The 22,160-nt window shown below is 40.9% G+C and overlaps 1 protein-coding gene across 1 annotated transcript; it reads right to left on the bottom strand.

The window, feature by feature from the left end:
- Positions 1-13,111: 13,111 nt before the first annotated feature.
- On the bottom strand, positions 13,112-18,307 carry LOC141386173 (uncharacterized). The gene is made up of 8 exons (XM_073953654.1): positions 18,110-18,307; positions 15,536-16,270; positions 14,974-15,363; positions 14,679-14,776; positions 14,515-14,565; positions 13,636-14,017; positions 13,374-13,550; positions 13,112-13,241 (listed from the first exon to the last, which is right to left on the bottom strand). Exons 1-8 carry the CDS (start codon positions 18,267-18,269, stop codon positions 13,123-13,125), a joined length of 2,112 nt encoding a protein of 703 aa, XP_073809755.1. The 5' UTR covers positions 18,270-18,307; the 3' UTR covers positions 13,112-13,122.
- Positions 18,308-22,160: the final 3,853 nt, after the last annotated feature.

Genomic DNA, 22,160 nt, shown 5'->3' with positions numbered 1-22,160 from the left:
ATTGCCCAGTTTACTACCGTTTTGTACCCCATCGATTTGCCACGCAAACCCCATTCACATTTCCTTTAGGAAATGTACAATTCTAGTTATTATTATTATTATTATTCTTCTCTCCAATGAATCGCGATTTAGAGGGGCTAAACATGCCCGAAAACTCACGCAACTTTGCACACGCCCCAGAAGTGGCGAAAATTTACGTTTGTTATGGGCTTCGGAAGTGGGCGTGGCAAAATGACTCGACAGCGCCACCTAGAAAAATTAAACGGACGAGCCCCCGATCCACGAATCACGCACATGCACGAAAATTGGCACACACCTCAAACATGCCAAAACATACGAAAAAGTCTCTTGGAGCCATATCTCAAACCCAACAGGAAGTCTGATATTTTTGACTTCCTGCGGCGAAAAAGTGGCGTTTTTGCCATTTCCAGGCGTTGTATTTTAACGAACTCCTCCTAGGGATTTTATCCGATCGACACCAAAATTGGGTTTTGTCATCTAAAGGCCTTGGCGATGTTAAATTGCGAAGCTTTAGAGTTTTCGTCGATGGGCGTGTCCGTGGCGGCCTCGCAAACTTTGATGATTCGCCACAAAACAGGAAGTCGTTATAACTCAGGCATGCATTATCAGATCTGCCTCAAAATTCACACGCTTGATAAGAGTCCTGACCTGAACAAGTTTGCATGCCGATATCCAGATACAGTTACAGCGCCACCTGCTGGCCACAGGAAATGACATGTTTTACATCGTAACAAACTCCTCCCACAAATTTTTTCGTATCAGCACCAAATTTGGGTTGTGTTATCTGAAAGCTCTAGCGATGATATATTGTGAAGATGTAGAGTTTTGGCAGAGGGGCGTGTCCGTGGCGGCATGACAAACCTCAATGCTTCGCCATAGAACAGGAAGTCCTTATAACTCAACCACACAATGTCCGATCTGCCTGAAACTTCACATGGTTGATAAAAGTCCTCTCCTGAACACATCCTCATAACAATAATGAAGTGGGCGTGGCAAAATGACTCGACAGCGCCACCTATAAAAATTAAACGGACGAGCCCCTGATCTACGAATCACGCACATGCACGAAAATTGGCACACCCCTTAAACACGCCAAAACATACAAAAAAGTCTCTTGGAGCCATATCTCAAACCCAACAGGAAGTTGGATATTTTTAACTTCCTGCGGCAAATAAGTGGCATTTTTGCCATTTCCAGGCTTTGTATCTTAACAAACTCCTCCTAGGGATTTTATCCTATCGACACCAAAATTGGGTTTTGTCATCTAAAGGCCTTGGCGATGTTAAATTGCGAAGCTTTAGAGGTTTTGTCGATGGGCGTGTCCGTGGCGGCCTCGCAAACTTTAACAATTCGCCACAAAACCGGAAGTCATTATAACTTAGGCATGCATTATCCGATCTACCTAAAAATTCACATGTTTAATATAAGTCCAGACCTGAACAAGTTTACATGCCGATATCCAGATACAGTTATAGCGCCACCTGCTGGCCACAGAAAATGTCATGATTTACAAAGTAATAAACTCATCCCACAAATTTTTTTCATATCAGAACCAAATTTGGTTGGTTGTGTATCTGAAAGCTCAAGCGATGATATATTGTGAAGATCTAGAGTTTTCGCAGAGGGGCGTGTATGTGGTGGTGAGACAAACCTCAACGCTTCGCCATGAAAAAGGAAGTCCTTATAACTCAACCACACAATGTCTGATCTGCCTGAAACTTCACATGGTTGATTAAATTCCTCTCCTGAAGACATCTAAATGCCAAAATTGAGTCAGTCATAGCGCCACCTAGTGAGAGAAGGTAGTTTTGCTTATAACTCAGCCACACAATGTCCAATCAGCCTGAAACTTCACAGGGTTAATAAAAGTCCTCTCCTGAAGACATCTACATGCCAATATTGAGTCACAGTCATAGCGCCACCTGATGGCAACAGGTAGTTTGGCTTATAACTCAGCCACACAATGTCCGATCTGCCTGAAACTTCACATGGTTGATAAAAGTCTTCTCCTGAACACATCTACATAACAATATTGAGTCAGTTAAAGCGCCAACTGCTGGCAGAAGGTAGTTTGGCTTATAACTCAGCCACACAATGTCAGAACTGCTTGAAACTTCGCATGGTTGATAAAATTATTCTCCTGAAGACATCTACATAGCAATACTGAGTCACAGTCATAGCGCCACCTGCTGACAGGAGGAAGTTTGGCATAAATCTGTGGATTTCTCAGGTTTTTATATAAATCGGCTTAAATTGTTATTGTTCGCTGTTCTCTGTCATCCTGAGGCCACCGGGCGGCGGTGAGCCCGGGTGCGAGGTCCCTATCATCGCTGCTTGCAGCTTTAATTATTCTTCTTCTTCTTCTTCTTCTTCTTCTTCCGCGGAATGAATCGCGGTTTTGAGGGGCTAAACATGCCCGAAAACTCACGAAACTTTGCACACGCCTCAGAAGTGGCGAAAATTTACGTTTGTTATGGGCTTCGGAAGTGGGCGTGGCAAAATGACTCGACAGCGCCACCTAGAAAAATTAAACGGACGAGCCCCCGATATACGAATCACGCACATGCACGAAAATTGGCACACACCTCAAACATGCCAAAACATACGAAAAAGTCTCTTGGAGCCATATCTCAAACCCAACAGGAAGTTGGATATTTTTAACTTCCTGCGGCGAAAAAGTGGCGTTTTTACCATTTCCAGAGGTTGTATTTTAACGAACTCCTCCTAGGGATTTTATCCGATCAACACCAAAATTGGGTTTTGTCATCTAAAGGCCTTGGCGATGTTAAATTGCGAAGCTTTAGAGTTTTCATCGATGGGCGTGTCCGTGGCGGCCTCGCAAACTTTGACGATTCGCCACAAAAGAGGAAGTCGTTATAACTCAGGCATGCATTACCCGATCTGCCTCAAAATCCACTCGCTTGATAAGCGTCCTGACCTGAACACGTTTACATGCCAATATCCAGATACAGTTACAGCGCCACCTGCTGGCCACAGGAAATGACATGATTTATGGAGTAACAAACTCCTCCCACAAATTTTATCGTATCAGCACCAAAATTGAGTGGTGTCATCTGAAAGCTGTAGCGATGATATATTGTAGAGATCTAGAGTTTTCACAGAGGGGTGTGTCCGTGGCGGTATGACAAACCTCAACGCTTCGCCATGGAACAGGAAGTCCTTATAACTCAACCACACAATGTCCGATCTGCCTGAAACTTCACATGGTTGATAAACGTCATCTCTTGAACACATCCACATAACAATATTGAAGTGGGCGTGGCAAAATGACTCCACAGCGCCACCTAGAAAAATTAAACGGACGAGCCCCCGATCTACAAATTACGCACATGCACAAAAATTGGCACACACCTCAAACATGGCAAAACATACGAAAAAGTCTCTTGGAGCCATATCTCAAACCCAACAGGAAGTCGGATATTTTTAACTTCCTATGGCGAAAAAGTGGCGCTTTTGCCATTTCCAGGCGTTGTATTTTAACGAACTCCTCCTAGGGATTTTATCCGATCAACACCAAAATTGGGTTTTATCATCTAAAGGCCTTGGTGATGTTAAATTGCGAAGCTTTAGAGTTTTCATCGATGGGCGTGTCCGTGGCGGCCTCGCAAACTTTGATGATTCGCCACAAAACAGGAAGTCTTTATAACTCTGGCATGCAATATTCGATTTGCCTCAAAATTCACACATTTAATAACAGTCCCGACCTGAACAGGTTTACGTGCCGATATCCAGTTACAGTTATAGCGCCACCTGCTGGCCACAGGAAATGACATGTTTGACACTGTAACAAACTCCTTCCACAAACTTTCCCGTATCAGCACCAAAATAGAGTGGTGTCATCTGAAAGCTCTAGTGATGATATATTGTGAAGATCTAGAGTTTTTGCAGAGGGGCGTGTCTGTGGTGGCATGACAAACCTCAACGCTTCGCCATGGAACAGGAATTTCTTATAACTCAACCACACAATGTCTGATCTGCCTGAAACTTCACATGATTGATAAAAGTCCTCTCCTGAACACATCCACATAACAATATTGAGTTAGTCATAGCACCACCTGCTGGCAGAAGGTAGTTTGGCTTGTAACTCGGCCACACAATGTCCGATCTGCCTGAAACTTCACATGGTTGATGAAAGTCCTCTCTTGAGCACATCTACATGATAATATTGAGTCAGAGTCATAGCGCCACCTGCTGGCAGAAGGAATTTTGGCTTGTAACTCGGCCACACAATGTCAGATCTGCCTAAAATTTCACATGGTTGATGAAAGTCCTCTCCTAAACACATCTACATAATAATATTGAGTATTTCATAGCGCCACCTGCTGGCAGAATGTAGTTTGTCTTATAACACAATCTCCACACAATCTCTGATCTGCCTGAAACTTCACATGGTTTATAAAAGTCCGCTCCTGAACACATCCACATAACAATATTGAGTTAGTCATAGCACCACCTGCTGGCAGAAGGTAGTTTGGCTTGTAACTCGGCCACACAATGTCCGATCTGCCTGAAACTTCACATGGTTGATGAAAGTCCTCTCTTGAGCACATCTACATGATAATATTGAGTCAGAGTCATAGCGCCACCTGCTGGCAGAAGGAATTTTGGCTTGTAACTCGGCCACACAATGTCAGATCTGCCTAAAATTTCACATGGTTGATAAAAGTCCTCTCCTAAACACATCTACATAATAATATTGAGTATTTCATAGCGCCACCTGCTGGCAGAATGTAGTTTGTCTTATAACACAATCTCCACACAATCTCTGATCTGCCTGAAACTTCACATGGTTTATAAAAGTCCGCTCCTGAACACATCCACATAACAATATTGAGTCAGTCATAACGCCACCTGCTGGCAGAAGGTAGTTTGGCTTATAACTCAGCCACACATTGTCCCATGTGCCTGAAACTTCACATGGTTGATAAGATTCCTCTCCGGAAGACATCTACATGCCAATCTTAAGTCACAGTTATAGCGCCACCTGCTGACAGGAGGAAGTTTGGCATAAATCTGTGATTTTCATAGATTTTTTTATATATTGGCTTAAATTAATATTGTTCGCTGTTCTCTGTCATCGTAAGGTCACCGGGCGGCGGTGAGCCCGGGTGCGAGGTCCCTATCATCGCTGCTTGCAGCTTTAATTAGGGACCGAGCACCAAACGGTGCAAGGCCCTATTGGAATTGCTCCGTTTCTTATTAGGGACCGAGCACCGAACGGTGCAAGGCCCTATTGGAATTGCTCCGTTTATTATTATTATTATTATTATTATTATTATTATTCTTTTCCGGAATGAATCGCGATTTTGAGGGGCTAAACATGCCCGAAAACTCACGGAACTTTGCACACGCCTCAGAAGTGGCGAAAATTTACGTTTATTATGGGTCTCGGAAGTGGGCGTGGCAAAATGACTCGACAGCGCCACCTAGAAAAATTAAACGGACGAGCCCCCGATCTACGAATCACGCACATGCACGAAAATTGGCACACACCTCAAACACACCAAAACATACGAAAAAGTCTCTTGGAGCCATATCTCAAACCCAACAGGAAGTCGGATATTTTTTACTTCCCGCGGCGAAAAAGTGGCGTTTTTTCCATTTCCAGGCGTTGTATTTTAACGAACTCCTCCTAGGGATTTTATCCGATCGACACCAAAATTGGGTTTTGTCATCTTAAAGCCTTGGCGATGTTAAATTGCGAAGCTTTAGAGTTTTCGTCGATGGGCGTGTCGGTGGCGGCCTCGCAAAGTTTGACGATTCGCCACAAAACAGGAAGTCGTTATAACTCAGACATGCATTATCCGATCTGCCTCAAAATTCACACGTTTAATAACAGTCCTGACCTGAACACGTTTACATGCCAATATCCAGATACAGTTACAGCGCCACCTGCTGGCCACAGGAAATGACATGTTTTACAAAGTAACAAACTCCTCCCACAAATTTTATCGTATCAGCACCAAAATTGGGTAGTGTTATCTAAAAGCTCTAGTGATGATATATTGTGAAGATCTAGAGTTTTCGGAGAGGGGCGTGTCCATGGCGGCATGACAAACCTCAACGCTTCGCCATTGACCTGGAAGGCTTCATAACTCAACCCCACAATGTCTGATCAGCCTGAAACTTCACATGGTTGGTAAAAGTCTTCTCCTGAACACATCCACATAACAATATTGAAGTGGGCGTGGCAAATCAACTCGACAGCGCCACCTAAAAAAATTAATTGGATGAGCCCCTGATATACGAATCACGCACATGCACGAAAATTGGCACACACCTCAAACATGCCAAAACATACGAAAAAGTCTCTTGGTGCCATATCTCAAACTCAACAGGAAGTCGGATATTTTTAACTTCCTGCTGAAAAAAAGTGGCGTTTTTGCCATTTCCAGACGTTGTATTTTAACGAACTCCTCCTAGGGATTTTATCCGATCAACACCAAAATTTGGTTTTGTCATCTAAAGGCCTTGGCGATGTTAAATTGCGAAGCTTTAGAGTTTTCGCAGAGGGGTGTGTCAGTGGTGGCATGACAAACCTCAACGCTTCGCCATTGACCAGGAAGTCCTTATAACTCAACCACACAATGTCCGATCTGCCTGAAACTTCACATGGTTGATAAAAGTCCTCTTCTGAACACATCCACATAACAATATTGAGTCAGTCATAGCGCCACCTGCTGGCAACCAGAAGTTTGGCTGATAACTCAGCCACACAATGTTTGACCTGCCTGAAAATTCACATGGTTGAATAAAATCCTCTCCTGAAGACATCTACAAGCCAATATCAAGTCACAGTCATAGCGCCACCTGCTGACAATAGGAAGTTACTTATAACTTAGGCAAGCAATGTTCGATCTGCCTGAAAAATTACATGGTTGATAAAATTTATCTCCTAAAGACATCTACATGCCAATATTGACACACAGTCCAAGCGCAACCTGCTGACAGGAGGAAGTTTGGCATAAATCTGTGATTTTCTCAGGTTTTTTAAATATATATTGGCTTAAATTAATATTGTTCGCTGTTCTCTGTCATCCTGAGAACACCGGGCGGCGGTGAGCCCGGGTGCGAGGTCCCTATCATCGCTGCTTGCAGCTTTAATTATTATTCTTTTCCGGAATGAATCGCGGTTTTGAAGGGCTAAACATGCCTGAAAACTCATGCAACTTTGCACACGCCTCAGAAGTGGCGAAAATTTACGTTTGTTATGGGCTTCGGAAGTGGGCGTGGCAAAATGACTCGACAGCGCCACCTAGAAAAATTAAATCGACGAGCCCCCGATCCACGAATCACGCACATGCACAAAAATTGGCACACACCTCAAACACATCAAAACATACGAAAATGTCTCTTGGAGCCATATCTCAAACCCAACAGGAAGTCGGATATTTTTAACTTCCTGTGGCGAAAAAGTGGCGCTTTTGCCATTTTCAGGCGTTGTATTTTAACGAACTCCTCCTGGGGATTTTATCTGATAAACACCAAAATTGGGTTTTGTCATCTTAAAGCCTTGGTGATGTTAAATTGCGAAGCTTTAGAGTTTTCATCGATGGGCGTGTCCGTGGCGGCCTCGCAAACTTTGATGATTCGCCACAAAACAGGAAGTCGTTATAACTCAGGCATGCATTATCAGATCTGCCTCAAAATTCACACGCTTGATAAGCGTCCTGACCTGAACACGTTTACATGCCACTATCCAGATACAGTTACAGCGCCACCTGCTGGCCACAGGAAATGACATGATTTACGGAGTTATAAACTCCTCCCACAAATGTTATCGTATCAGCACCAAAATTGAGTGGTGTTATCTGAAAGCTCTAGCGATGTTATATTGTGAAGATCTAGAGTTTTTGCAGAGGGGTGTGTCCGTGGCGGTATGACAAACCTCAACGCTTCGCCATGGAACAGGAAGTCCTTATAACACAACCACACAATGTCCGATCTACCTGAAACTTCACATGGTTGATAAACGTCATCTCTTGAACACATCCACATAACAATATTGAAGTGGGCGTGGCAAAATGACTCGACAGCGCCACCTAGAAAAATTAAACGGACGAGCCCCCGATCTACGAATCACGCACATGCACAAAAATTGGCACACACCTCAAACACGCCAAAACATACGAAAAAGTCTCTTGGAGCCATATCTCAAACCCAACAGGAAGTCGGATATTTTTAACTTCCTGTGGCGAAAAAGTGGCGCTTTTGCCATTTTCAGGCGTTGTATTTTAACGAACTCCTCCTAGGGATTTTATCTGATAAACACCAAAATTGGGTTTTGTCATCTTAAAGCCTTGGTGATGTTAAATTGCGAAGCTTTAGAGTTTTCATCAATGGGCGTGTCCGTGGCGGCCTCGCAAACTTTGATGATTCGCCACAAAACAGGAAGTCTTTATAACTCAGGCATGCATTATTCGATCTGCCTCAAAATTCACACATTTAATAACAGTCCTGACCTGATCAGGTTTACGTGCCGATATCCAGTTACAGTTATAGCGCCACCTGCTGGCCACAGGAAATGTTATGTTTGACACTGTAACAAACTCCTCCCACAAACTTTCCTGTATCAGCACCAAAATAGAGTGGTGTCATCTGAAAGCTCTAGCGATGATATATTGTGAAGATGTAGAGTTTTTGCAAAGGGGCGTGTCTGTGGTGGCATGACAAACCTCAACGCTTTGCCATGGAACAGGAATTTCTTATAACTCAACCACACAATGTCTGATCTGCCTGAAACTTCACATGATTGATAAAAGTCCTCTCCTGAACACATCCACATAACAATATTGAGTCAGTCATAGCGCCACCTGCTGGCAGAAGGTAGTTTGGCTTGTAACTCGGCCACACAATATCCGATCTGCCTGAAACTTCACATGGTTGATGAAAGTCCTCTCTTGAGCACATCTACATAGTAATATTGAGTCAGAGTCATAACGCCACCTGCTGGCAGAAGGAATTTTGGCTTGTAACTCTTCCACACAATGTCAGATCTGCCTAAAATGTCACATGGTTGATGAAAGTCCTCTCCTAAACACATCTACATAATAATATTGAGTCAGTCATAACGCCACCTGCTGGCAGAAGGTAGTTTGGCTTATAACTCAGCCACACAATGTCCCATGTGCCTGAAACTTCACATGGTTGATAAGATTCCTCTCCGGAAGACATCTACATGCCAATCTTAAGTCACAGTTATAGCGCCACCTGCTGACAGGAGGAAGTTTGGCATAAATCTGTGATTTTCTTAGATTTTTTTAATATATTGGCTTAAATTAATATTGTTCGATGTTTTCTGTCATCGTAAGGTCACTGGGCGGCGGTGAGCCCGGGTGCGAGGTCCCTATCATCGCTGCTTGCAGCTTTAATTAGGGACCGAGCACCGAAACGGTGCGTAGGCCCTATTGGAATTGCTCCGTTTTTTATTATTATTATTATTATTATTATTATTATTATTATTCCGCCCCCTATCGGGGCACTTTTGAGTGTCTAAACATGCCCGAAAACTCATGAAAATTTGCACACACACCAAACCCGGTGTAAATAGCAGGTTGATATGGGTCTCGGAAGTGGGCGTGGCAAAACGACTCGACAGCGCCACCTAGAAAAATTAAACGGACGAGCCCCCGATCCACGAATCACACACATGCACGAAAATTGGCACACACCTCAAACACGCCAAAACATACGAAAAAGTCTCTTGGAGTCATATCTCAAACCCAACAGGAAGTCGGATATTTTTGACTTCCTGCGGCGAAAAAGTGGCGTTTTTGCCATTTCCAAGCGTTGTATTTTAACGAACTCCTCCCAGGGATTTTATCCGATCGACACCAAAATTGGGTTTTGTCATCTAAAGGCCTTGGCGATGTTAAATTGCGAAGCTTTAGAGTTTTCGTCGATGGGCGTGTCCGTGGCGGCCTCGCAAACTTTGACAATTCGCCACAAAACAGGAAGTCGTTATAACTCGGGCATGCATTATCCGATCTGCCTCAAAATTCACACGCTTGATAAGAGTCCTGACCTGAACACGTTTACATGCCAATATCCAGATACAGTTATAGCGCCACCTGCTGGCCACAGGAAATGACATGTTTTACAGTGTAACAAACCCCTCCCACAAATTTTTCGTATCAGCACCAAATTTGGGTTGTGTTATCTGAAAGCTCTAGCAATGATATATTGTGAAGATCTAGAGTTTTCGGAAAGGGGCGTGTCTGTGGCGCCATGACAAACCTCAACGCTTCGCCATGGAACAGGAAGTCCTTATAACTTAACCACACAATGTCCGATCTGCCTGAAACTTCACATGGTTGATAAAAGTCCTCTCCTGAACAAATCCACATGACAATATTGAAGTGGGCGTGGCAAAATGACTCGACAGCGCCACCTAGAAAAATTAAACGGACGAGCCCCCGATCCACGAATCACGCACATGCACGAAAATTGGCACACACCTCAAACATGCCAAAACATACGAAAAAGTCTCTTGGAGCCATATCTCAAACCCAACAGGAAGTCGGATATTTTGTACTTCCTGCGGCGAAAAAGTGGCGATTTTGCCATTTCCAGGCGTTGTATTTTAACAAACTCCTCCTAGGGATTTTATCCGATCGACACCAAAATTGGGTTTTGTCATCTAAAAGCCTTGGCGATGTTAAATTGCGAAGCTTTAGAGTTTTCGTCGATGGGCGTGTCCGTGGCGGCCTCGCAAACTTTGACGATTCGCCACAAAACAGGAAGTCGTCATAACTCAGGCATGCATTATCCGATCTGCTTCATATTTCACACGTTTGATAAGAGTCCTGACCTGAACACGTTTACATGCCAATATCCAGATACAGTTATAGCGCCACCTACTGGCCACAGGAAATGACATGTTTTACACTGTAACAAACTCCTCCCACAAATTTTATGGTATCAGCACCAAATTTGAGTGGTGTCATCTGAAAGCTCTATCGGTGATATATTGTAAAGATCTAGAGTTTTTGCAGAGGGGCGTGTCCGTGGCGGCATGACAAACCTCAACGCTTCGCCATGGAACAGGAAGTCCTCATAACTCAACCACACAAAGTCTGATCAGCCTGAAACTTCATATGGTTGATAAAAGTCCTCCCCTGAACACATCCACATAGCAATATTGAAGTGGGCATGGCAAAATGACTCGACAGCGCCACCTATAAAAATTAAACGGACGAGCCCCTGATCTACGAATCACGCACATGCGCGAAAATTGGCACACATCTCAAACACGCCAAAACATACGAAAAAGTCTCTTAGAGCCATATCTCAAACCCAACAGGAAGTCGTATATTTTTAACTTCCTGCTGCAAATAAGTGGCATTTTTGCCATTTCCAGGCGTTGTATCTTAACGAACTCCTCCTAGGGATTTTATGCTATCGACACCAAAATTGGGTTTTGTCATCTAAAGGCCTTGGCGATGTTAAATTGCGGAGCTTTATAGTTTTTGTCGATGGGTGTGTCCGTGGCGGCCTCGCAAACTTTGATGATTCGCCACAAAACCGGAAGTCATTATAACTTAGGCATGCATTATCCCATCTGCCTCAAAATTCACATGTTTAATAAAAGTCCATACAGAACACGTTTACATGCCAATATCCAGATACAGTTATAGCGCCACCTGCTGGCCACAGGAAATGTCATGATTTACAGAGTAATAAACTCCTCCCACTATTTTTTTTTGTATCAGCACCAAATTTGGTGGGTTGTTATCTGAAAGCTTAAGTGATGATATATTGTCAAGATCTAGAGTTTTTGCAGAGGGGCGTGTCTGTGGCGTCATGACAAACCTCAACACTTCGCCGTGGAACAGGAAGTCCTTATATCTCAACCACACAAAGTCAGATCAGCCTGAAACTTCACATGGCTCATAAAAGTCCTCTTCTGAACACATCCCCAAAACAGTAATGAGTCAGTCATAACGCCACCTGCTGGCAGAAGGTAGATAGGCTTATAACTCAGCCAAACAACATCCGATCTGCCTGAAACTTCACATGGTTGATTAAATTCCATTACTGAAGGCATCTACATGCCAATCTTAAGTCACAGTTATAGCGCCACCTGCTGGCAGATGGTTGTTTGCATTATAACTCAACCACACAAAGTCCGATCTGCCTGAAAGTTCACATGGTTGATAAAAGTCCTCTCCTGAACACATCTACATAACAACATTGAGTCTGTCGTAGCGCCACCTGCTGACAAAAGGCAGTCGGGCTTATAACTCAGCTAAACAATGTTCGATCTGCCTGAAACTTCACATGGTTGATAAAATTCCTCTCCTGGTGACATCTACATGCCAATCTTGAGTCACAGTCATAGCGTCACCTGCTGAGAGGAGGAGGTTTGGCATAAATCAGTGATTTTCTCAGATTTTTTAAATATATCGGCTTAAATTATTACTGTTCGCTGTTCTCTGTCATCCTGAGGAAACCGGGCGGCGGTGAGCCCGGGTGCGAGGTCCCTATCATCGCTGCTTGCAGCTTTAATTTCAATTGTTTTCTCAAGAAAGGTGTCAGGGGTTGGAACTACAGCTGCCATTTTGAAGGGGAACTGCTTTTATGCAGAAAGAAAGACACAAAAGTAATAAAACAAAATTAAAGACTTCAGAAGTTCTGTACTGCACTGTATGCGTGTCAGACTTGGTATAACCCAGATGCCTGCGCGACTTCCTCTGATTTTAACAAAGCGTGGGCACATCCAGGTATATGTTAGCAGTGTGACACACATACAGTGCAGGACAGAGCTCTCATAAACACACGCCCTGAACTGACACTGAAGAAAAGTAAGGTCTTAGGGGTTTGGAATGACATGAGGGAATAATTAATAACTGAATTTCTGGTGCTCTTAATGTTGCTTTCCTCTTCCTGGCTACTGTATTTTGTTCTAAAATGAAGAAAAAGAAGCAGAAATAACACAGAGTTATTAAAGCAGTTATATGAAGATCTGTCAAACAAGACCAAAAAGAACAAAAGAAAGAAAATAACAGGAATAGCAAGACCCAAATAGAGAATATAGAGATGTAGTTTTGTGCTTGGTGTGTTCCTCTACCTCCTCTTGTGTCACTGCTGCACAGCATTTGGGCTCGTTGCATTGAACCACTGGTGCTCTTCAACTTGATGTAACTGTATTCGCCTAACTGGATTGCGGATCAAACACTTGGAAATCAGGTCCTGGCATGCTGAAAAGAGCCACAGAGAGAGTGAAATATGTCTGCATTCACAAGATTCATGTTTACATCTTACTACATCATATTACTTTACATATTAGATTCTGTCACTGAGGCTCAGATTGTTCAGAGAAGTCTGCTTACCTGAAGATAAGGTGGGGTTTAGGTGAAGGTCTCCAACCATTATCGATTGTCTGTCGTAAAAGGGCAACCGTCCATGCATTATTTCATACAGCAGGATGCCTATCGCCCAGATATTTGCCATGCTAGGGAAGAATTTGGGATGCCTTAAAATCTCAGGTGGCGTGTAACATCTAGCTCCTGTAAGAGAGACATTTTCAGAATACAGTAAATTCATCAGGCAATACTGTGATCAAAGACACTGGAACACAAAATGCCAACTCACCTTGATATTTCCAGCTGTAGAAAGGCATACGTGTAACTGGCCAAGCACAACCGAAGTCGATCAATTTGAGCTCTAATCGGGGTGTCGTCACCAGGATGTTCCGCGCGTGTATATCACCATGGAAAACTCCACGCTCAACGCAGAACCTGACAGCTTGGACCAACTGACGCATTAACCGGCGTGCTTTGTTTTCATTCATGTCCAATGTATCTGTGATGTAGCGATCCAATGTCTGGCATGACTCTGGGTACTCCAGAATGAGAGTGCAGTCGCTCTCATTCTCAATCCAGTCATGTAATCTGATGATGTTTGGACATTGCGGAGCTTTCATCAACCTAAGCATGATTGCCACTTCTGCCAGCATAGGTCTGGAATGACCATCCTAGAAAACAAAAACAGATTTCAAAGATATTACCAAAGCAGAATGGCACAAAGTAACAAAAACCTTTTTAAATTATGGAGAAAAATATAAAAATACAATAGAATAAAAATATCCAAATGAAACAAACTGATTTAAGCCACTTCACTGTCTTCTTAAAGCTACAAAAACATCTGGTCAAGAGCAATGAGTGATTCTTTCCCTTTATTTTTTGATTTAATTTAAGGGTCACGAAACCCCCCTGTCTGAGCACGGTGTTTTTACACCTCTAGTTTGAAAAAACTAGGTAAGGTTTAGCATAAAAAAGGGAGTTTCAGTTCCTGCACACGCTGATTTTTAAAGAGGTAAACTTTTCCAAATAATTAATTTTGCTTTTGAGTTCAGTTTAAAGTGGTCCAGACAGGTACGGGACAAGGGAAGGATGAGTAAATGGTCTGGACATTTTCATTGCTGTGTGAATTATGCCTTTAAACAAATGTTCCTTTGGTTTGTCAACTTACAATGTTGAGATAACGGTCCTGTCTACGCTTGATGATGTACTTCAGGGCAACCTGCAAAAAAAACAGTACATTTTTCAGAATAAACGGCAAATTAAAGCCTACAATTTATTTATATTTAATAATAAGGAGAAAATGTTACTTGAATTTTAGAAATAGTTCTCTACCTTTTCTTTTTCACTTGATACGCGAGACGCCACATACACCTGGCCAAAACCTCCTTTTCCGATCATGTCTTTTACTTCAAAATCAGCCACCACAGATCCTGAAAAACACACAGAAAAAGAGCACGGAGATTTACTTGGATTGTCTGATGTGAAACAAATCAAATAAATGACTCCTGTACTTTGAATCTGGGTCTGATGCAATGAGCAGTAACTTTCATAAGAGTTGCAGGAGTAAAATAATTACTAATTTATATTAATTATGAATGACAGAAAATAAAAGGTAATGATGACTTACCAAGAGTGAGCCCATAACCCTCGTTCGGTTCCTCAGGAACCTGGCCTGGCAGACACACTGACTCAGGGTCAGCTGGTTCTGCATATCCAGGAGTAACTTTAACAGGCACTGCCTCAGGATCTGCTTCATCCTCCGGCTCTGGCTCAGGGTTGGGCTCTGGCTTTGGCTCTAGCTGGGGCTGGGGCTGGGGCTTGGGCTCGGGCTCGGACTTGGGCTTTTGCTCTGGCTCTGGCTCAAGCTTAGCCTCAGTCTCAAGCTCGGGCTCAGGTAGTAGCATGAGATGCTGGACTTTATCTGTGCCACAGAACAGTAAAGGGAACTTTGCAGCCTTCCATGCTCTCTTAAAGAAAGCAGAGACTCTTTTCCCTTTCCTTTCTTTCTTGGGTTTTTCTAAAATGAAGAAAACAAACAGAAACATCTCCATGAACAGAGCTGCAGCTGCTAATAAATACACAACCAATAGTACAACAAATGACACTGTCTGATGTTTAAGCTAAAAACAACAAAGCATAAAAAATAACAGACAGCAGAAATGAAATGAACCAAATTCAGGATGACTCACCATCAGTCCCATCAAATTTAGAGGGGTCTTGAACAGACGGAGGCGACTCAGGACAAGCCGAATCTGCATCCGTCATTGTGTTAACATTGGAGAGGCCATGGACACTGATCAGCCGAGGATCTTTACAGATCTGGCCTGGCAGACAGACCAGCTCAGTATCAACATGACCTGTGAGGGCCGTTGAGGACTCAGGACGGGCCGGGTCTGCTTTCAGCACATCTGCTGCTTGCTTGATCCTGGAGGGGCCAGGAACACTCAACGGCTGAGACTCTTCACAGATCTGGACTGGCGGACGCATCTGCTCAGAGTCAACATGATCTGCGATGGTCGTTGGCTTGATCCTGGATGTTCCTGGAACAGCTAACGACTCGAGACGATCGCAGACCTGGACTGGCGGACGCATCAGCTCAGGGTCAACTTGACCTGTGAGGGCCGTTGAGGACTCAGGACGGGCCGCATCTGTAGTGATCCTGGAGGGGCCCGGAATACTCAACAGCTGAGGATCTTCACAGACCTGGCCTGGCAGCCACACCGGCTCAGGGTCTGCATGTGCTACGACGATCCTGGAGGGACCTGGAACAGGCAGGTGCTCGAAATCGTCGATATCTGACCGTGGTTCAAAGGGAACCACCACTCTGCTCCGGTCAGAGGAAAGGAAAGGGCGCTTTACAGCCTTCCATGCTCTCTTCAAGAAAGCAGAGGCTTTATTCCCTTTCCTTCCTTTCTCTGGGTTTTCTAAAGTAAAAGAAATAAACAGGGAAATATTAGAAAACTCTTAAATCACAAGTTTAAAATAGACAAACTGCTGTAAATTAGAAATATAAAAGACGCATCACACATAAGAAACAACAATAATAAATGTACAATTATAATAGAAAATGTTTGAAAACTGAAATTATTTAGTGAAATTAAAAATTATTTCAATGACAAATACAAGCTGATAAAGGTCAGTAAGTCATAAGTCCATATTAGACATAAGTAGAGCCAGACGGAATCAGCAGATATTTTCTGTTATTTCTGCACAAAATTTTATTAAAAAATCTGCGGATTTATGCGGAATGATTTTGGGAGTATCGTAACTAAAACCTTAATATATGAACTAAAAAGTAAAACATTTTTAACTTGTATTTAATGTTTACAATGCAAAGCATTTCTTACAAACAAAGCAAGTCTCATATAATAAATCTACTAAAAGACAGGAAACATTACTTTACAAGCTGTATTGTAAATAAATCATTTAAATATTTTCATATTAGTCAATGATATCACGGAAATTAATTTAAAAACAATAAATATACATTTACACACATTTACACAAGTAAATAAACAGAATCAATAATGTGGCGCAGATTTCGTGTGGGCCTAGACATAAAGACTATTATAACTTAACTATTATAATGATTCATCATTTCTGAGTCAATATTCTTTGAGTTTTACCAGTTATTTAACTATTTAACAATCACCATCACAATGTTTAATCAAATGTACAGTTAAAGTCAGAAGTATTAGACCCTCTGTTTTAAATATTTCCCAAATTATGATATTTGTTTTATTTAGGCTAGAATAAAAGTTTTAGAACAAAATTATTAGCCTCTTTAAGCTATATATATTTTTTTGATAGACAACAGAACAAACCATCATTACACACTAACCTGCCTATTTACCCTAATTAACCTAGTTAAGCCTTTAAATGTCACTTTAAGCTGTATAGAGGCGTCTTGAAAAAAAATATCTAGTCAAATATTATTTACTGTCATCATGGCAAAGATAAAATAAATCAGTTATTAGAAATGAGTTATTAAAACTATTATGTTTTGAAAAAAAATATCTCTGATAAACAGAAATTGGTGGAAAAAATAAAGGGGGCTATTAATTCAGGGGGGAGAGTCCACTTCTTCACCACAAAAAACAACAAAAAAAACTAATGAAAATAAATCAACATTTTTTAATCTTTCCATTAGCAATCATCAAACTCAAAGTGAACAATTTCTCTTGCTCTGGTTCTCCAGTTCAGAAATCTGTGAGTAAATTATAACAAAATATTTAACAATCAGTCTTAAAAATCCAAATGTACATCTTGCTCATGAAACTCAGGTAGAGAAACAGAGTTATGAACATTTTTTAATTCCTTCTGCACAAAATAAAGACTTAAATATAATATTCTCACTCAGTTTGCTGAAATAGGTCAAATATTTATACATACAATCAAAAACGAAACCTAAGAAAATTAATGTGTAGGTTTATGTGTAGACACATGAAAGATTCTAATATTAAAATGTTTTTTTTTTATCAGAAACGTTAACAAAGCACAAGTTCTGCTGAATGAGGCCGTGAAAATGAAAAACTTTCAAAGCCAGAATGTCAATACTATATAATAAAGCAGGGCTTAATCACGAAGTCAGAAAATACACAATATCATAACTAACGTTACATGAAGCAATTACAATCACGATAGGTTGCATATTTGCCTCTCAAGTTGGTAAGCTTACATGGCGATATATAATTATTATTTTAACGTTACTTTTTATTGCATTTTAAGTGGGAATACACAGTGTTTGTAAACTCTCATCTCACCTGTTGGGCTTCTCATCACGACAGGAGGTGTACGAGAAGCCATCGTGTCACTCTGATGATTATTGTTGACAAAGTCAGTCGTGATCGTTTTAACTCGATTAAAAAACACAGTTGACTTATTTTTTTCCATTTGAGACGCAAAACAAGTCGCTAAAGTCATTAAATCACTGTTCACTGTACTCGTTCGTTTGTCACTCTGAGGCAATTCTAAACTATTTGCAGTCCGGTGACGTCACGGCATTCGACGTTCTAATTATTTGTCATTGCTTGTAGGAAGCACAGCACATGTTAATATGCTAATATATATCAGCCTATAACTGGTCAAAAGTGTTTTTAATTGTTTTTTAAGGAAATTTATTCTGTTTATCAAGGCAGCATTTATTAAATGTAAAAAAAATTCAATTGTTAAATATTTATTAAAATTTTAAATAACTGCTTTCTTATGTTTGTAGTTTTAAACAAATTATCAGTCCAGTCATTATTGCTTTAATTAATATTACCATTGATAATAATCATCATAATATTAATAATAATAATTAATATTACAAGAATCATTGACTCTGAAGACTGGAGTAATCAGCACATACCTGGACGGCACATTTTAGCTCTTAAACGGCTATTTAAAATACTTTGAATGTTTTATATTTAGTTACAGAAATACATTGTCACCCTGCATCTGTTTTGCAGCATATGAAATGTCCCAAACACTATTTTTAACTGTCCAAAATGGCCAAAACAAATGTAGTTTTTACTCTCTGATAGTCAAAACATTAAAAAAATAAATAAATATATATATATATATATATAGCCTATCTGTTATCAATGCATTAAAAACAGTCAGGAAAGAATGTTTTAGGTAAATTTAGACCCCAAGTCCACATAAATGGACATCATTTTTCTCTAAAAGTACATGATATGATCAAAAGATGATACTTAGATTTTTATTCTATTTAGATTCCAATACGCCCAAATAGCAAAGAGAAATAAAAAATGCACGTAAAAAAACATCTTGGGCCTTGAGAGGTTAAATTCACTGAAATAAATTATTAAATAATAAACTTCTTTTGAACAGTTATTTTATAGTCCAACAACATTTGACAATTTTACAATTTGTACTGTATTTTTGGTTAAATAAATGCAGCCTTGGTGAGCAGGAGAAGCTGATTTTAAAACATTTTAAAATCCTACTGACCCCAAACTTTTGACCGTTCAAAATCATTAGCTACTCTTTTTCATATATTTCCAGAGAATAGAACTTTTTCACAGTATTTATATTAACATTCTTCTGGAGAAAGTCTTGTTTCGGTTAAAGTTTTATTTCGACTAGAGTAAAAGCAGTTGCGGTGAATATTATTAACCTCCTTAAGCAGAACTAGCAACTGTCATATTTGTAAACTAGTGCGTTTTAAAATGCGTTTCACTTATTGTTTTTGCTTTATCCATCAAGATAACAGTCATATTACAATTTAATCAATCATGGCCTTTGGTTTTCATGTAGACTGAGAATCCAAATGAAAGTCTTCAAAAGGCAGGCCCGGATTAAGAATTCAGAGACCCCTGCACAATGTCTTGGGGGCCCCCAACCTGGCCGTACCCCTATAGTTGAATTAAAAATTAAATTAATAAAATAATTTTAATGCATATGATTTGAGACTTCCATAATACACACACTTATTAATGATACTTGTCTTCCTCATGATGGAAAGTAGGCAAAATCTGATAGGTAGATAACATCGTTTTCAGATGTCTCCGTTGTCCCCCATCCACACTGAGATGGAGCAGCAGCGTTTTAGGATGAAAATGGCCTCTCCAGCATTTCAAAAACACTCCGTTTTCGGCGCTCGAAAACTTCGATGTAATGTGGACAGATGGCAAAACTTATGCGTTTTCAAACCAAAACTAAAACTGTGAGCCACTGTGCGACCCCGAAGTGAAGTGGTATAAACTCATTAAGTCTCTCTTTTTATTTCCTGACATTAAAATAGAACCCAAATACCTGCAATTCTGAGGCCCACCACAAAATGACGTAGGAGTGTGGTTTTAAAAAATAAATGAAATCATCATCTGCTTTTCTGGGCCCAAGGTAAGCGTCCAGGAGGCATCCAAAACAGATGCCTGAGCCACCTCAGCTGACTTCTCTCGATGTGGAGTAGCAGCGACTCTACTCCGAGCTCCTCCTGGGTGGCAGAGCTCCTTAATTCATCTATAAGGCTGCACCCTGCCACCCTGCAAAGGAAATTCATTTCGGCCACTTGTATCAGAGATCTTGTCCTTTCAATCATGAGTCATGACCCAAAGCTCAAGACCATAGGTGAGAGTAGAAATTTAGATTGACTGGTAAATCAAAAGCTTTGCCTTTCAGCTCAGCTCCTTTTTCACGACAACAGACTGGTACATTGACTGCATTACTGCTGCACCAATCTGCCTGTCAAACTCACGTTGTATCCTTCCCTCACTCATCAACAAACCCCAAGATACTTGAACTCCACTTGGGTAAGGATGTTCTTCCAACTGGAGCCAAGCCTGGGGTTGGGACACATATGCATGCGCCTCATGGTCGGGGTTTATCCCACGGAACCTGTCCGGGCTCAGCCTGAAGGAGCAACATAGGAACACATTCCTGCAAGAAGGGTCCAGTGCATTGTGGAACAGATGGTGTTGAAGGTTAGGACCACAACAACCCGATCGTCAGGCACAGAAACATAAATAAATAACATTTTTAAAAAGTTGTTGTAGCTAAATCATGATTACCACATATTTTTCATGGATTTGTCCCACTAAACACACTTTTACTTGTATTTTATTGTTATTTATTGTAATTACTTACAATTACAATTTAGTTTTCCGGTTTATAAAACTGATTACAAAAATTGTCAATGCAACAAAAAAAAAAAAAAAAAAAAAAAAACACGTTTAGTGCACTTTTTTAAGACGGAAAAGTAAATACTTCATTTTACTACATTTGAGAGTAACTTTGTATCAGAAAAGCTGAAAATGAGAAACAACATTAATTTACAGACTTATATTAATAAGATGCATTTAAACACAACAATATTCACCTACTATTCAAGAAAATATTCACCAGTTCATAAGGAGACAATATCTGCTATAATTATTTGCATGTATAAATATAATTTGTTGCAAGTCCACTAGTATTACGTTATTAACATTATTCTTTCTGTAATCATAGTCAGGCCAGTCGACATTTCTGTGCGGAGTTTACATGTTCTCCAAGTGCTTGCGAGGGGTTCCCCGGTTTCCTCCCACCGTCCAAAGACATGCGTGCTAAGTAAATTGACTAAACCAAATTGGCACCGTAGTCAAGTTCCTAGCCAACTCAATTCATCTATAGCCACAAATAAGCGGGGGAGTCGTCAAGATCTACCTGAACTTAATCTCCCCTCTCGTCCTACAAAAGGGAGGAAGCCCAGGGCTCGAGGATCTTATGAGTTCAGGGCTCTCTCCCGGGACAGCATGCCAAACAAGCTTATAATCAATCATCAGCTAAATGTGTGAACTCTTGAAGAAGTCATTTAAAAACTCACAGAAATGATGATTAGGGCTTCAGTTTGATTCACAAGATTTTATTTGAATCATTAGCCAACAATATATAAAAGCAATTCATTACAAAACAATTCAAAGAACTTTGTATAAAGCAATTTGACAGAACACCAGATTCATTTATGAGGTAGAAAGACAGTTGTGCAGATCTTTGATGACACTTTAGAGGAGATGACTACGACAGCACCGGATTTCCTAATGGAGTTTTATCATTAATTCAATTCATCTTCATTTCCATAGAGCTTTTACAATGTGGATTGTGTCAAAGCAGCTTAACATACAAGTAAATTAAAACAGTCAGTCCAGTTGTCATAGTTGAAGTTCAGTTCAGTTCAGTTCAGTATGATTTAAATTTCACTGCTGAAAGTCCAAAACACTGAAGAGCAAATCCATCAACGTGCAGCTCCACAAGTCCCAAACCAAGCAAGCCAGTGGCGACAGTGGCGAGGAACAAAACTTCACAAATTGTTGTGAAGGAAAAAAACCTCGA

This window comes from Danio rerio, chromosome 1, assembly GCF_049306965.1.
Source record: "Danio rerio strain Tuebingen ecotype United States chromosome 1, GRCz12tu, whole genome shotgun sequence".
Taxonomy (NCBI): Eukaryota; Metazoa; Chordata; class Actinopteri; order Cypriniformes; family Danionidae; genus Danio; species Danio rerio.
Note: the sequence above shows the minus strand (reverse complement) of the source record. Positions and strands in the feature narration are given on the sequence as shown.

What these genes read in the sequence shown, in the direction of transcription:
- LOC141386173 (XM_073953654.1), bottom strand. Translation starts at nt 18,269, where the DNA reads ATGACTTTAGCGACTTGTTTTGCGTCTCAAATGGAAAAAAATAAGTCA. An exon ending in CGTGATGAGAAGCCCAACAG is followed by an intron (nt 16,271 to 18,109) that starts GTGAGATGAGAG and finishes CTTTTACTTTAG; the next exon opens with AAAACCCAGAGAAAGGAAGG. An exon ending in TATCAAGTGAAAAAGAAAAG is followed by an intron (nt 14,566 to 14,678) that starts GTAGAGAACTAT and finishes TTTTTTTTGCAG; the next exon opens with GTTGCCCTGAAGTACATCAT.